Source organism: Castor canadensis, chromosome 9, assembly GCF_047511655.1.
Source record: "Castor canadensis chromosome 9, mCasCan1.hap1v2, whole genome shotgun sequence".
Lineage (NCBI taxonomy): Eukaryota > Metazoa > Chordata > Mammalia > Rodentia > Castoridae > Castor > Castor canadensis.
In genome coordinates, this window is record NC_133394.1 from 86,931,888 (window position 1) to 86,948,132 (window position 16,245).

The 16,245-nt window shown below is 42.7% G+C and overlaps 1 protein-coding gene across 1 annotated transcript; it reads right to left on the bottom strand.

Annotated features, from left to right (window-relative positions):
- Positions 1–8,695: 8,695 nt before the first annotated feature.
- LOC109675710 (uncharacterized) lies at positions 8,696–12,131 on the bottom strand. The gene has a single exon (XM_074041904.1). It carries the CDS (start codon positions 10,909–10,911, stop codon positions 9,967–9,969), a length of 945 nt encoding a protein of 314 aa, XP_073898005.1. The 5' UTR covers positions 10,912–12,131; the 3' UTR covers positions 8,696–9,966.
- Between the last annotated feature and the right edge of the window lie 4,114 nt (positions 12,132–16,245).

Consider the following 16,245-nt stretch of genomic DNA (forward strand, 5'->3'; position numbering starts at 1 on the left):
GAGGAAATAATCAACCAATTTCTTCCACTGTATTTAGGATTAATCTTTCTTAGATTAGCTAAATTGGATTGCTTGTCTATTTGCTTTCTGCTTTCTATCCCTCAATATTTTGTTCCTGACTTCTGTTGGTTTTTGGTCTTTTTTTTGGTGATCTTTTCCCAAAGTGAAGTATCAGGTGTTCAATGTGCCATGTGTTTGACTGGAAGTAAATGCATATCTTTTGGAAAGTTATTCAAGATATTAGCAAATATCCATCTGGTTTCCTCTCAGTCAGTAAGAAATTTGATTCATCTTAACATCCTAGTCCCTTCCAATAAACTCAGAATTAATAAATGGAGATGGAACCATTGATTTATTATGTAGGTAGATATTCTATGTTTCCTTGCCACTTCTTAAAGGATGTAAAGCAGTACTATTTTAAATAAATCCAATTGCAGGAAAAGAATTCATAATAGAGCATAAATGAAAACTACTTCACTCACCATGTTGCATTAAAATTGAGGATTATCTCAGTAATCACCTAAGAATAGAGGTCCATATTGATTTTAACTGCTAATTACCTTAGGGATGTGCCCCCTGAGATAGAGTTTTAAATCTAATTCTGCATAGTCTGAAAGTGCTATACAAACTCTGAGTTGTAATTTAAACAGAAGAAAATTACAGACAATGGCAAAGCACCATATTTGAGTAGTTTGTCCTACATGAATTGATTGAAGATCTTTTAAATTATCTTTTATCATTGCAAGGTCTGCCCTTGTACTGTGGACCAAGGAGTCATAAATTGGGATATTCCAAACCAACCCAAAGGAACAACATTTCCAACAAACAGAATTAATAAATGATGAGGGAGCTGTCTGGTCATTAGAATTATATCTTTCAAGGGCATTTGAGGGAAAAATAAAATAAAATAAAAACCTAAATAGAATTTAAAGAGATGTAATCTGGGTAGAGAAAGATCAGGAATGAAGATGGAGGTACACAATGAATTTCTCTGTAGTAAAATCCAGAACTTATCTTTCTCTGAATTTATGCCTGAAATCTCAGCCTTCCTTTTAAGGAAGAGAGAAGTAAACCCTGATAACAGCTTTTTGTAAAAGCTGAGAATGATTCTTGGTCATATTCATCATTTACATAAACTACATTTGGTAGTGGCTAAGATTTTTGAGAAATGCATTAGGTCATTAATGATCAATTCACCTGCCCAAAGGATTCTGGTCAGAGTAAGATCCTGAAATGTCATGTGAGTAGTATATTTTCTTGGATGTTCATTGTCAACACAGGGTTAAGCATATTTTGTTAGTAGACAGATAAGAGTTTTTGGTTAAATTAGCTTAACTGACTTTCTCTCCACCTTATTTGGAACCCACAATTTACCAGGACGTTCCCCCAATCTTTAATGCCTCTTTTTGAAAGCATAGTTCAATAACCTGACACAAGATCTTGAGAAGAATCAATTTCTAAAGAATTTCTGGTATACTTTGGTTTTGATAAGTAGCATAACCTTTAGATATTTTTTCACTATACTTCTTTTGCCATTAAAATAAGATTTATGTTTAAACATTCTCTCAACATAGTCAAATAGTTTTCTATAGAAGGAAAGACAATAGATGTCTCCAGGCTATGTCTTTAGTTACAATAAAATGAAACAAATCTTTTAAAAACCTTTTGAATCACCTTTGCCAAATATCCTGTTAGATTATTATATTGTTAACATTTTAATTTACAAGCAGGTATTAATTAAATGTCTCAATGTGTCTGATACAAAGAGAAACATTTTCTTGTTTAATGTTATAAAATCACCTATCACAGTGACTAACACAACATAGATGCCTAATAAACATTTTCTGGATTTCGGATTTCAATACCTTTTAAATTTTTGACTGTAATGAAATGAAAGGTCTTAAGAAATAAAATATTAAGCAAGATTTAAGCCTTTTGGACAAAAGAAGAAATGTTTAAGTAATAATTTTAAAGTAGACAGTAACCTGTCACCTATAGGCAGAATAGGTATTAGTAGTGATATAAGATATGAGCTGTTGGTAGGTGTACATTACCCTTTCCACTGCAATCATAACAGCTGTCCTAGTTGACATTCTGTCCAGCAGGGTGTCAGATTTCTTCTTACTTCACATCCTCACAGGCATTTGTTATTTTTTGGTAATTTGGTAATAGTCATTCTAAATGGAATGAGATGATTTCACTGTGGTTTTGATTTGCATTCCTCTGCAGACAGGTGATAGTGAGCATTTTTCAGATGCTTACTGATTGTATATCTTCTTTTGAGAAATGTATATTCAAATAGTTTGCTCATTTTTAATCATATTTTTTTTCTGTTGAGCTGTTTGAGTTTCCTGTATATTCTAAAAATGAATCCCTGGTTGGGAGAACGCTTTGCAGATTGTTCCTCTCATTTTGTAGGCTGTTTCTTCATTCTTAATTGTTTCCTTTGCTGCACAGAAGCTTGTTAGTTTGATGTAATCCCATTTGTCCATTTTTTGCTATGTTGCTTGTGCTTTTAGGGTCATATCCAGTTTTTTTTTCCCCATACCAATATCCTGAAGTGTTACTCTTATGTTTTCTTCTGATAATCTCATAGCTTTGGTCTTATAGTAATTCACTGAGGAAATGAACTTAGAGTTCTGAAGTGCCCGGTCTAAACCAGGTGTTACTCATTTTTCAGTTTGTGAGTAGGCATCCACTCTTCTTTATTCAGATGTGTATAAAGCCTCAGGGCTCTCAGGGGTTATCCACCAGTCTTTGACCCTTCATTGCAAGGAGAAAAGCTATCTTAACCTGGTGTGGACCAATGGTGAGGGATGTTGTGGCAAGAAAGGGAAGAGTCTTTTCCATGGATAACATCGATGTTTTTCAAAAGTGATTTGGACTAATGGTCCACACTTGTAGTTTTCCTCTTAGTGTTCTGAGAAAAAAATCCAGAAAAGTTCATAGGCCAAATATCTGGTGCTTTTCTTCTTGAGTTCCCTTACTTTTTTCTTTCTAAATTCTCCCAGGCAGATATGGCCTTTGCCAGTTTAAGAATTTCATAATGAGCAAGTACTGAGTTGCAGGTAAGTCCTTATTGGTAGTATTTTCTTCTGGCCTTAAGAATTCAGTGTTTTGGGAAAATAATTTCCCCTACAAAAAAAGTAGGTGTCCACTCACAGTATAAGGGAGGAAACATAATTATCTTGCTATTGTCCATAGTTCTAATTGGGACAGGCCCAACTAAGAAAGGCAGGTTAACAAGAGAAAAGCAGAAATTTAATAACACGTATAAACAGGAGATAACCTTAAGGAATGAGTAAGTCTCTAGAGTAAACCTCAAGAGTTGTCTTAAACTTCAGGCTTAAATACCACCACTCTCTGAATGATGAAATACCCTTACAAGTGGAGCATGGGAAGAGGCGGAGTAAGCACTCAACTCATCTTCAGCCATGTTTGGGGTACAGACATGAGTTTTAGCTTTAAATAGACAAAGGGTACAACCTCATCTTTACAGACAATTGTCCTCATTTGGAGGGGGTGGTCTGTCCTGCAAAACTCCACTGTTCCTTAGGGGAAGTTCCAGTCCTGTGTCATAATGATGTTATCAATCATTCCTGTCCTTCCTTGATTCCAAGGTAGCTGCAGGAGAGAATGGCTCAGAGCAAAGGACAACAGGCATACAAATACAGAAAAGAAAAAAAAATACAGAAAGAGATGCTAAGCTTTTCTCCTGCTTTTAGTTAATTCATGGGCCCAAGTAAGGAATCAGTGATTTTCAGCAAAAGCAGTTTCAGCAACTCTTATAGTATATTCTGAATGCTGTCAAGAATCTTCAGCCTCTTGGATCTTTAAAATAAATTTTAGTTTGCTTTGCAAGGGTAAAGAACTCAAACCCCATCCCCTCCCTCCACACACAAAATAAAAATAAAAAATTGAATTAAATTAAAAAGTAACACATGCTTACTGAAAAAATATTATTAAAGAGAATAAAATTGTCCATAACTGCTACCATTCTTCCAGACAAAAATAAGTACCATCATCATGTTGTACCCAGATCGCAAGACCCCAAAAGACCACTTAGGAGTCCAAAGTCACATGCAAAAACAAAGAGCCTTTATTCGGGCTTAAGCTCGGGCTCTCCAACTTCACCGACACAGCGGATCTGCACAGAGAGCCCTGAGCCTCACCCTGGCAGGGTTTTTATTGGGGAAGGGCAGGAGGCAGGACTTCCCATCCTGGAGGTGAACAGATTGGACGTTATTCAGGTAAGGGGGTCTTGTCATATTGGGATTGGTTTTTACTCCACTGTGTCTTGGCCATGAGGAATGTGGCCAGAGTTATTCCTTATTTGGTCACCTTGAGCAAAGGCCTGCTTTGCTCAATTATGATTGGACCAGGGCTGAGATGGTGCATTCCAGAGGAGGGTTCATACCCAGGTTATGGTACATTCCAGGGATGAGGTCGTGCTCAGGTCAGTTCTAAGAAACAAAGAGCCTGAGCCTGAAATGACGATGTCCCTGTTATTTTTTAACAGGGGCCCAACATCCCCCCCCTTCTTACAGTAAATTCTTCAGGCCCAATCATGGGTCTGAGGAGGAGGTAGAGGTTATAGTATATAGAGGTTGATATTGCGACCTTAGCACCATGAGTTGGACTGTATTTACCCGTTCTCTGATGAAAGTTAGCAGCCGGTTAATTATACATGGTCCTATAGTCAACATTAATAGGAAGAGTATTATAGGCCCGGCCAAAGCTGAGAGTAAGGTGGTGAGCCATGGAGACCAATTGAACAATTGTTCATACCATCCTGAGTTTTTAGGCTTTCTATCCTTGATCCTTTTTCTAAGCAATGTCATAGAATCTCTAATAAACCCTGAGTGGTTAACATAGAAGCAACATTCTTCCCCTAAAGCTGCACATAAGCTGCCTTGTTGTATGAAGAGGAGGTCTAGGCCTGTTCTGTTTTGTAGAGTAACCTCTGCCAAGGAGTTTAGAGACTCTTCTAATTTAGTGATTGACTGTTCTAGGTTTTTGAGGTCAGAATTGATGGCTGCCTGGAGAGCCCTATAATTTTTGTCCTGCAAAATTAAGGCTGAAGTACTGACCCCAGTTGCCCCAGCTATTCCTAGGCCAACCAACGAGGACAGTAAAATTGCGGCAGCCCCTATAGCTCTCTTAGTTCTGGAAGAAGGAATGGGGGAAAAGGCCAGCTCCATTTGGGTTTCTTCATAGTAAGTTATCCTGAGGAACAGTTGCACCATAATGCAGTAACCGTTACCTTTGTTGAGGACCATCCCATGGATACAAGGAGTTAGTCCTGTGGAGCAAGCCCACCACCCTGAGGTAGCTGAATAATAAGTGTTGTTTGAGATATCAGTGGTTTGATTACAGAGCCCTATAGGGAGCTGGGCTTTAGGGGACAGAACACAAGTTCCTGTTCCTGTCACTTGTTGGAGAGAAAGTTTACCATTTAGTCTCCAGGAGCACTGGGTCAGGTTGACCTGAGTGTGGTTTCCCATTATAGCTACTCCAGTATAAAATGGAGGTTGAGCATTCAGGCAGAGCCAGCATTCTTTTGTCAGGTTAGGTTGGGAGGAGTTAAGTACTTCAAAGGTCTTGGTCATCAATTTCCAGATAGGATAGCGGGAGAAGGGAAGGCTCTTAGTATGGGAATATATACCTGGGGAGTGACATTCCTGAATTGCAGTTGCAGATTCAGGTGTCATCGGGGTAATTGTGGCTGGCCTGGGTATCACCGGGGGAATTAAGACAGGGTTTGGACCAATGGGTATGGGCTCTGGAGAGTTGAGGACCTCTTTTTGTAAGACAATAGTAAATAATCTCCCTGGATGGCTCCCGCTGTTGGGGTACTGGCGCCCCCATGTTTTTCCTGTTTCCCACGTTCCATCCTGCACACCTCTGTTGGTAAAGATTATCTTGATAGGGTTGCAACTAGAGGAGGTTATATGGGAGGGACAGTTACCCCTCCATCTACCCTGGTGTGTGGGTGTGCCATTTCGGGTAACGGCAGTAAGATCATCCTTTATCAGGGGTGACCAGTAGATGTCTCCTGTGCTCACACAATTCCAGGAGTAACAGAAATAGTCTTTAGCCCCCCCACATTGTTTTCTCCAGCCTTTGTCAGCTCTACCAGGACAGACATAAAAGTAAGGAATATGCCAGAGTAGGTCTGGGGCGTAATCAGGGAAAAGTGCATGTAGGTCAAAACCCAATTCTGGGAACCAGGTGTTAAGGGGTGCTATTTTTGAGACTTGGGCCAAGATTTCTCCCGTAGAAGTCTCTGTGACTAGCCAAGTGAGGTTAAGGGGTTGATGAGTGTTGATGGGAGCAGTACATACAGTTGTAATAAGTGTTAGGATAACCATCAAGAATGGCACAGCTTCAGTTTGAGGGGATTGTCCGTATCTTTGTTGATCCTCCATTGTGAAGTATAATCCTCCAGTCAATCATGGGGATCTGCGAGCCAGATGTGGGTGTGATGAATCCAGGTGGCAATCCCGTTGACTTTAATAGCCATCGGTGTGGTTAGAAGCACAACGTATGGTCCTTTCCAGCGTGGTTCAAGGTTTTTCTGGCGGTGTCTGTGCATGTAGACCCAGTCTCCCGGTCAGTAGTTATGCAGGGTAGGAGGAGGAGCAGCCTCATAGATAGCCTTTAAATGAGGCCGTATATCTTTGTGAGCTTGTGCTACAGCTTCTAAAGAATCAAACAATTGTCAGTTATCAAATTCAGCAATCAACTCAGCCTTCAGATTAGGTAAGATGGGAGGAGGTCTCCCAAACATGATTTCATAAGGGGTTAATCCTAACTGATAGGGTGAATTCCACACCCAATATAAGGCAAAGGGAAGAAGAGCCACCCAGTCCCCGCCAGTCTCCATGGTTAATTTGGTAAGGGTCTCCTTTAGAGTCCTATTCATTCTTTCTACCTGACCCGAACTCTGGGGTCTATATGTACAGTGTAATTTCCATTTTGCCCCCAATATCTTGGCTAACTCTTGAGTTACCTGAGAAGCAAAGGCTGGTCCACTGTCAGAGCTCAGGAGCGCTGGCATACCATACCTCAGTAGGATGGCTTCCAGCAGTATTTTTATGACCGTTTGTGCTGTCTCATGCTTGGTGGGGAATGCCTCAGTCCATCCTGAAAAAGTATCTACCAAAACTAGGAGGTATTTATAGCCATATTTACCAGGTTTTATTTCCATGAAGTCCATCTCCCAATGGGCTCCTGGTTTGGAGCCCCTTAGTTGAGTCCCCTGTCCCTTAGGCACACTTTTCGTGTTAGTTAGCCTGCAGCTAAGGCATTTGGTGACAATTGAGTCATTGAGTGGCATAAGGTTGAGCACCTTCAGGTGGGCGTTCCTTAGTAGGTCTTCTGTCTTCCAAGTCCCCAAATGGGTGGTCCAGTGGATGTGGTGGAGGAGGTTTTCAGCTAGGTCACCAGGCAAAATTATCTTGTGGTCTCCCGTATACCACCAATTGTCAATTTTTTTGGTTGCAGGTAGCATATGTATTGACCTCAAGTCTTCTTGAGAATAGTTGGGCTGATCTGGCAGCATTGGTGACCCTGGGTCGGGTAGCTGAGTGGTTAGGACAATGGTGGTTTGCAAGGCTCCCTCTCTGGCTGTTTGGTCTGCCTTTCAGTTTCCTCAGGCTATGGGCGTTTCTGCTTTTTGGTGCCCAGGGTAATGGATAATGGCCAATGTTTTTGGCAGCCATAAAGCAGCCAGCAGATCCAGGATCTCCTGTTTATTTTTAATGGTTTTTCCTTCTGCCATAAGTAATCCTCTCTCTTGGTATATGGCCCCATGTACATGTGCTGTGGCAAAAGCATATCGGCTATCAGTGTACACATTGAGCCTTTTATCTTTACCCAGTTCGAGGGCCTTGGTTAGGGCTATCAGTTCTGCTCTTTGGGCTGATGTTCCTGCAGCAAGAGCGGCTCCCCATATTACTTCAGATTCTGTCACTACTGCTGCTCCTGCATACCTTTGTCCATCCTGAATGAAGCTGCTGCCATCTGTGAACCAAGTGATCTCAGCGTCTGAGAGCGGTTGGTCAATCAGGTCTTTTCTGAGCCCGTGAGCTTGACTCAGGATCCCCACACAATCATGCAAGGGAGCTTCCAGGTCTGGGTCAGGCAGCAAGGTGGCCGGATTGAGAGTCGTACTCGGGAGGAAGTGGACACATGGGGGATTGAGAAGCAAGCTTTGATAATGGGTCATTCGGGCATTACTCATCAGCCATCTGTTGGGTGGCTGTTTTAAGATCCCCTCTATAGTATGAGGGGTGGTGACAAATAATTTCTGTCCAAATGTTAATTTATCTGCATCCTTGACTAGCAGAGCAGTTGCTGTGATAATTCTCAGGCAAGGAGGCCAACCAGTAGCCACCGGATCCAATTTCTTAGAGAAGTATGCCACTGGTCTACTCCAGGGCCCTAAAGTCTGAGTTAGTACCCCCTTAGCTATGCCTTTTCTCTCATCCATGAAGAGATGGAATGGCTTGGTGATATCAGGAAGTCCTAGGGCGGGGGCTGACAGCAGGGCCTGCTTTATTTTGGTGAAGGCCTTCTCTTGGTCTCCAGTCCATGTAAAAGGCTCACTTTCTCTGGTGACCTCATATAGAGGTTGGGCCAGCTCTGCAAAATTGGGTACCCAGAGGCGGCAGAAGCCTGCTGACCCTAGAAACTCTCAGACTGCCCTTCTAGTAGTAGGGGTGGGTGTCTTAAGCAATGTTTCTTTTTTGGCCTCTGTGAGCCATCTTTGTCCATCTTTAAGAATGTAGCCCAAGTAAATTACCTCCTTTTTACATATCTGGGCTTTTTTTTTGCGGAGACTCGGTAGCCGAGGTCTCCTAGGATGGCCAATAAGTCCTCTGTCCCTTGTCTGCATTCCGAGAAGCTGTCTGAAGCTATCAGGATATCATCGACATATTGTAACATGGTGAGTTGGGGGTGCTCTACCCGGTACTCACTCAGGTCTTCATGAAGGGCTTCATCAAAGATGGTTGGTGAGTTTTTGAACCCTTGGGGCAGTCTGGTCCATGTGAGCTGTCCATTGAATCCTTCCTCCTGGTCTTGCCACTCAAAGGCAAAGAGTGGCTGGCTCGGTTCTGCTAAGGGGAGGCTGAAGAAGGCATCCTTCAAATCTAAGACTGTATACCAAGTTCTGGAGGGGGTCAAAGAGCTCAGGAGTGTATAAGGGTTAGGCACTGTGGGGTGTATGTCCATGACCTGCTTGTTAACTTCTCTTACGTCTTGAACCGGCCAGTAGTCATTGGAGTTGGGCTTTTTTACAGGTAATAAGGGAGTGTTCCACGTGGAATGGCAAGGTATTAGAATACCTTGTTCTCGGAGGCATCGAATATGAGGGGTGATCCCTTTCCGGGCTTCAAGGGACATTGGATACTGTTTGACTCTAGCTGGTGAAGCCCCAGGCTTCAATCCCACCTATATGGGAGTGCAATGGGCTACAAATCCCATGCCTCAGAAACATGTTTCAGAAACAGTTGGATGTTTCTGCAGCCATTCGGACATTTCTACTCCCAACAGGGGAGTAGATCTTGGATGTAACCTATATTCATCCTCTAAGTGGAGGGTCAACACATGGATGGGTTGTCCCTCCCTATTAGTTACTTGAGTTCCTCCTGAGTCAAAGTAGATATGGGCTCCTATTTTAGTAAGCAAGTCCCTTCCTAAGAGTGGAGAGGGGCATTCTGGTATGACCATAAATGAGTGGGATACCCGGCCCGTGCCCAGTTCCACCGTTCTTCGGGTAGTCCATGGGTATTGGTTCATTCTGGTTGCCCCCTGCACCCAAAACCTTTTTTGTGATAGCGTTCCTTGTGGCCACGTCAAGACCGAGTGTTGAGCACCCGTGCCCACGAGAAAACTTACAGGTGTCCCCTCCACTTTAACAGTTACCCTAGGTTTGGGGAGGGGGTCCAAACCCCATCCCCACTAGTCATCTAGTTCCTCTAATTCCAGGACTTGGGTGCGGCCCCCACCATCATCTTGCTTTGTAGGCAGTTTTTCAGGACATTCCTTGATCCATTGGCCTAGCTTTCTACTACAGTAAGCACACTGGTTTTTCTGTAGCTTAGGGTGCCCCACTGTGGGCCCTCTCTTACCTGGGTCAGCTGTCAATCTATGTAGTTGACTTGCCCGGTCTCCTGGTAATTCTACAGTGGAGGCCAAGAGAATCTTGGCAAGTTGACGAGTCTGCTTTGCCCCTGCTTCCAAGGTTGCTTGAGCTTGTCTCTCCTCTGGAGTTTCCCGATGGTTGTAAACCTTTTCAGCCACTGCCAGGAGCTCCTGTAGGGACCTGTCAGCTAACCTATCCAACTTCTGCAGTTTACGCCTTAAGTTGGGGGCTGACTGATTTACAAATGTTAGAATAATTGCATTCTTATCTTCAGGTGCTTCCAGGTTCATAGGAGTATAAGTACGGTATGCCTCTAGCACCCATTCCAAGAAGGCTGCTGGCGATTTGGCCTTGTCTTGTTGTACATCGCTTACCTTGGCCAAATTAATGGGCTGCCTAGCGGCAGCTCGGAAACCCCCCATTAGAGCCTGGTGGTAGACCCAGAGCCTCTCCTTACCTTCTGCCCTGTCATAGTCCCAATTGGGTCTGGTCAAGGGGAAGCCCTCATCAATCCTGGCTTGGTTGGTGGTTGGATTGCCATCATCTCCGGGAACCAACTTGTGGGCTTCCACCTGGATTCTCTCTCTTTCCTCAGTTGTAAACAGAATCTGTAATAACTGCTGACAGTCATCCCAGGTAGGCTGGTGGGTGAATAGGACAGAGTCTAAAAGATCAATAAGACCCTGAGGTTTTTCAGAAAACTTTGGTGTTTGTAATTTCCAATTATAAATGTCACTAGTAGCAAAGGGCCAATATTGCATTTGTTGGTCTCCTGTTTTGTTGCATGGCCCTATTGCCCATAGCGGGAGAACTGTGGAATCAGCTGATGGCTTTAGCTGCTCCAGTTGAGCCCTTCTCCTGGTATGAGGGGGACTTCCAGCTCTGGGAGTTGGGCCTGCCTCAGCTTCCCCAGGGCCCTGTGGCTCAGGTGCCTCCACCCTCAGTGGTGGTGACTGATAGGGTGGTGGTAGAGACAAGAGGTGCTCCTCAGTGCCACCCTATAAGACAGGGTAGAAAGGGGCAGTAGAGTTCTGGGCAGTAGACCCAGGGGCAGAGGGCTTAGTTTCGTTTTTCTGTCACTCATTTTCCTGCAAAGTTAAGACGGTTACTTTTGGCGACCTCGGTGGCAAGAGGGACTTGAGCTAATTAGGGGGGTCTTCCACTAAGACTTGCCAGGTCACAATATAAGGGACATGGTCTGGGTGTCCTGGCTTTCCAAAGATTACATCTTTGGCCCTGCAAATGATAGGAAGGTCTAGAGTGCCCTCTGGTGGCCATCTGATGCCGAATGTTGGCCATTCATTCCTGCAAAGAATAGAAAGTCTGCCTTTTTAAATTTCCAGTCCTTGTTCCCTAACTTGAGCTCTAACATCTGAAAAGTGGTCTGAAAATAAACTGAGAGGCATCACCTGCTTCTGTCCCATTTCTAAAGTTGTATAAGTCACACACACAACAATGAACACTAAGACTATACACACAGAAACAATATTCCCTGGTGCCGTAAGGCAAAAGTGAAAATGAGACGATGGCCTCTCACCATTCCGCTGGCACGACCTGCTTCATCCCCTCAGCTCAACCAATGGGGTCCAATCCCGGTCCGGTGGGCTCGGGACGTCTCCCGAGTACCACAGCCTGGGGTCTTCCAGTGTGTCTGCCTAGACCACCTGCAGGCTATCCTAATAGGGCACGATACTCAGAACAGACATCTCACAGAAACAGGACACTTACCAACCGGCATCAGGCTCCACGAATCGGGGGTCCTGGGGGGGTCTTGGGGATCCCGGACGAGCCCCCAAATGTTGTGCCCAGATCGCAAGACCCCAAAAGACCACTCAGGAGTCCGAAGTCACATGCAAAAACAAAGACCCTTTATTTGGGCTTAAGCTCAGGCTCTCCGACCTCACCGACACAGCGGATCTGCACAGAGAGCCCTGAGCCTCACCCCGGCTGGGTTTTTATTGGGGAAGGGCAGGAGGCAGGACTTCCCATCCTGGGGGTGAACAGATTGGACATTATTCAGGTAAGGGGGTCTTGGCATACTGGGATTGGTTTTTACTCCACTGTGTCTTGGCCATGAGGAATGTGGCCAGAGTTATTCCTTATTTGGTCACCTTGAGCAAAGGCCTGCTTTGCTCAGTTATGTTTGGACCAGGGCTGAGATGGTGCATTCCAGAGGAGGGTTCATACCCAGGTTATGGTGCATTCCAGGGATGAGGTCGTGCTCAGGTCAGTTCTAAGAAACAAAGAGCCTGAGCCTGAAATGATGATGTCCCTGTTATTTTTTAACAGGGCCCCAACAATCATATCTTAATATAATAATGTTTTTTAAGAACTTTTAATGTAATTTTTCATAGTTGCAATAATAGCATAGACATAGCCCATGCTTTCTTTTTCCCTTTGCATTTTGTAGACTCTTTTCCATGTTCGTTTTTTAAACATAATCTTCCTATTTACCGTTTTAGTTCATGTTTATCACTTTACCAGTTAAAAATGATGATTTGAAAATGAGTTATAGTAGAAAGAAACAGATTCTATGAGAAAAATTTCACCTTCTGCTCTTTTCTATTTGAGAAGAGTCCTAGAACATACAAGTCATTCTTCTCTTCACTTAAGTCATGTGTTTACTTATTTTTTTAAATTCTCTTTTCCCCCTTTTACTCAATACTTAAAATGTTTTTTTCATATAGATACCTAATACTGAAATTTACTTGGAAAGAATGAGTGAAAGAAGTGTTCTCTGAAGGGATCTTGGTTAGCATTAAAGGTAGGGCTTTTCATTTTATTTGACATTTCATTCCAAATGAGAGCAGAAGGAACTGCAGCTGTATTTTGTTAAGTGCAGAATTGTGCGCATATGTGTCTGAGGGATTTTCTCACACAGTTTTGCAAATGATCATCGATGCTTTGGACTGGTTCCTTACAATGTGAGCACTTATTTGAGCATGTTCTTGGGTTGTCTGCATTCAGATGACCTGATTTGTAATATATGGTTTTCTTCTCTGTGGTTTGCATATCAGAGCTGACACTCCTGCCTCCCTCCCCTCCCCCAACTGCTGTTGCTGCTGCCTCTACCTGGGATTATGCAGATTCTGGTTTAAACCTTTTTATTCTTTTCTCTAAGTGAACAGCATGATGGGTTTCAGCTCTGCAAGCAAATGATAATGGATTTCAGCTTTCACCAATAACATTTGGAAACTACATGTCTTAAATGATCTGTGTGCCACATAATAAAAAGGGTCACCCTGTTCTAATGATGTGAAATAATAAATAAAAATGAAAAGCCATAAATATATAGAGGCTAACCCTTAAAATGAAAGTGTGTGTGTGTGTCCTAATTATTTTTAATGGAGCTAATTTTATGATTTTTTTTCAAGCTGGACACAAAGGATAATCTTATTTGTTTGTGGTTTGTGGGATGATTAAGGGAAAGTGGTTAAGATGGGGTTAATTTATTCTACCAAATATTTAAGGTTGTAAAACGTTTCAACAAATCAAAGTCATCATTTGAGAAATAACAATGATAATAAGCTAGCATTGGACACCACAAGCCTGAGTCCTTCCTACCTCTTAATCTAAGTATTATAGTTTTATATAAAATAAAGCATAGTTATCATTGGTTAGCACTTGTGTTGATCTCACTGGGTGTACCATGCTTTTTAGTGCCATAAGGTAGTCATTTTTTTTGTCTAAAACAACAGAGTGTTTCCTGTTTATAAAGATAGACCTAATGTATGGAGGATGTGAAGACAGTTTTGATAAATTTGTCAGGCTTGGGCTCTGTTGCTGTGAACCAGAGAGGGAGGAGAGGTAGGGCATCAGGAAAGGGCTGGTGGGGCTGGCACCAGGAAAGACCAGGGGTGTTTGTTTCTTGGAAGAGCAGTGACCTTGAGAGGTGAAGTTACAGAAGCCTCAAATCCCAGTGTTGGTTCTTTCAGCAAAGAAATCTTTGCCTTACTCCCTTATTCACATTTCCTGCTAGCAGAGAATGAGAAACAGTTTCCCGACTTTACTAAAAACACATTTTAACGTGCTTCTCTCTCCTACATTATTTATTCTGTAAGAGGAAGAGGAGGCTGTTCTGCTCCAGATGCCTGGGGAGGACCCTTCCTCATTTTACATTCTTGAATTATTTGGGCCTTGCACATGGAGCATGGACTCCTGGCAGCGACACCTCCACCTCTGCATAATATGTCTTTCAAGTGAGAAGACGTTCCTGGTCAATACTGAATCAATTTGCTCTGGCAGTCTAATTGAATGTCTTCCTCAGACAAATAGGTCACCAGGGGAAAGGGTAAAACCTTGATATGCAGATCTGAACTGAAGCCCCAGAGGAAGCTGTTTTAAATATATATATTCCTCTTGAGATGGAGCTTATGTAACATATGCAGGTTAGTTATTTGCTCAGCAAAATGAACATAAATCAATCTGTTTTATCCTTTTTTTGTTTGAGTACTATTGTACTTTAACTTATCCCTGGGGAGAGAGAGAAGAGAAGAGAAGAAAATTCTAGAATGGCTGCTAGGATGAGGAATTTCTTGTGTTAAAGAAAGCTTGGAGTATGTAGAGCTCTCTTTTTATATAGTGCAAATTTCCATTTAGCAAGTTACATCAATGATGTTTAAAGTATTTGACATTCTTAATGTTTACAAACTACAGCTTAGTTTTTCTCTGTGTTCCTCTGGGAGTGTGTATAAAGAGACAGGAGACTCTTAGTATTGTGTTAGCTTCTTTCTGTTTCCATCTAGGGGTGCAAATTCTTTTTCTCTGCTGGAAAAAGAATTAGGAGGCAGGAAAATTGTGACAGAGTTTAGCAAAGATTTATTGTGAAGTAGAAAATGAAAGTAAAGCAGGAACTTCTCCCATGAAAAAGGGGACCTGGAAACTGCTAGTACACTGAAGTCCTTCAGGATTCCCCCTTTTAAGATCCGCCCTTTCTGCTCCCCAGATGGTGTGGGGTGTACCCTCCATTTCAGGGCTTCAGTCACCCTCTGTCCACACAGTTTTTCCCTGTCCCTGATTGGATCCCCCAGGGAAGTGTCCTTTGGTTGGTTCCCTCATCTGTGTGCATGACCACTGCACTGGAGTGCAGGGGTCCTCCCAGTCCTAGGACACATCAGGAGAAAGCCCCTGCATCACTGGTGCCATGTGGAATCTGTCATCTTTCCCTAAATATCTAAATCCTACTTTCTGTCCCTCATTACCAAAAACTTTCTTTCGGTCCTTTCACAGTCTTAGCACCAGTTTGCAGAGGAGGAAATGCAGAAAGCTTGGGTAACTTTCTGTTTTCAACTAAATTCTGGCATCTCCAGGCCAATGCTTCTTTTCCCACAGGGTTGAAGTTTGGCAGCTTGTTCTCACAATGGTGTCTTGGAGAAAGCTCTTTTATTCCTCTTTCACCTACTGAAGGAAATCAGAATATGCCATCCCCAAATATGCCTCTTCATTCTAAAAGTTATTTTGAGCTGAGGGGAAGTGGTGGGAAGCCTGTGCTACCCATTGCTTTGTTGTTGTTACCTAAAAGCAGGATATATAATTTGACAAAGGCAAAGCTGTCTGTCCTTCCAATTCCCTCTCCACCCCCTACCCCCAGGACATCAGGACAAAGGTTAACCACTGCCACTGAAGACTACTCTAGACCTTTATCAGCCTGGAAGTAGCATCATAATCTACAGAACAAGCTCTGCTCACTAACCTTGGTCTACCTTCCCACAATTTGCTGTTCCTAGAGTCCCTTTTGTCTCTAAAACTTTTCTGCTCTTTGTTGAATATATTTTATGAGCTGGAATTCAAAGCTCCTTCTTAGAGAAGTACTGGTTATTTAAATGTGTCCCATTTACATGAAATATACATGCTAATGAACTTTTGCTTACTTTTTTCTTCGAAACTACCTTTCTTTTCTGGAGTCCATCCCACTAATGACCCTAAGGTAGGTAGAGGAAATTATTTTTCCTCCCCTATAATACATGACAAGAAAATGTATGCATATTCTGTGTATTAATTCCCCTCTTCTGCTACAAATTACTACAAATTTAGTGGCTTAAAACAGAACACGTTCATTATTTTTCAGTACTACAAGTTAGAAGTTCCGCCATGGG

Coding starts and splice junctions, on each gene's coding strand:
- LOC109675710 (XM_074041904.1), bottom strand. CDS start 10,911: ATGCAATATTGGCCCTTTGCTACTAGTGACATTTATAATTGGAAATTA.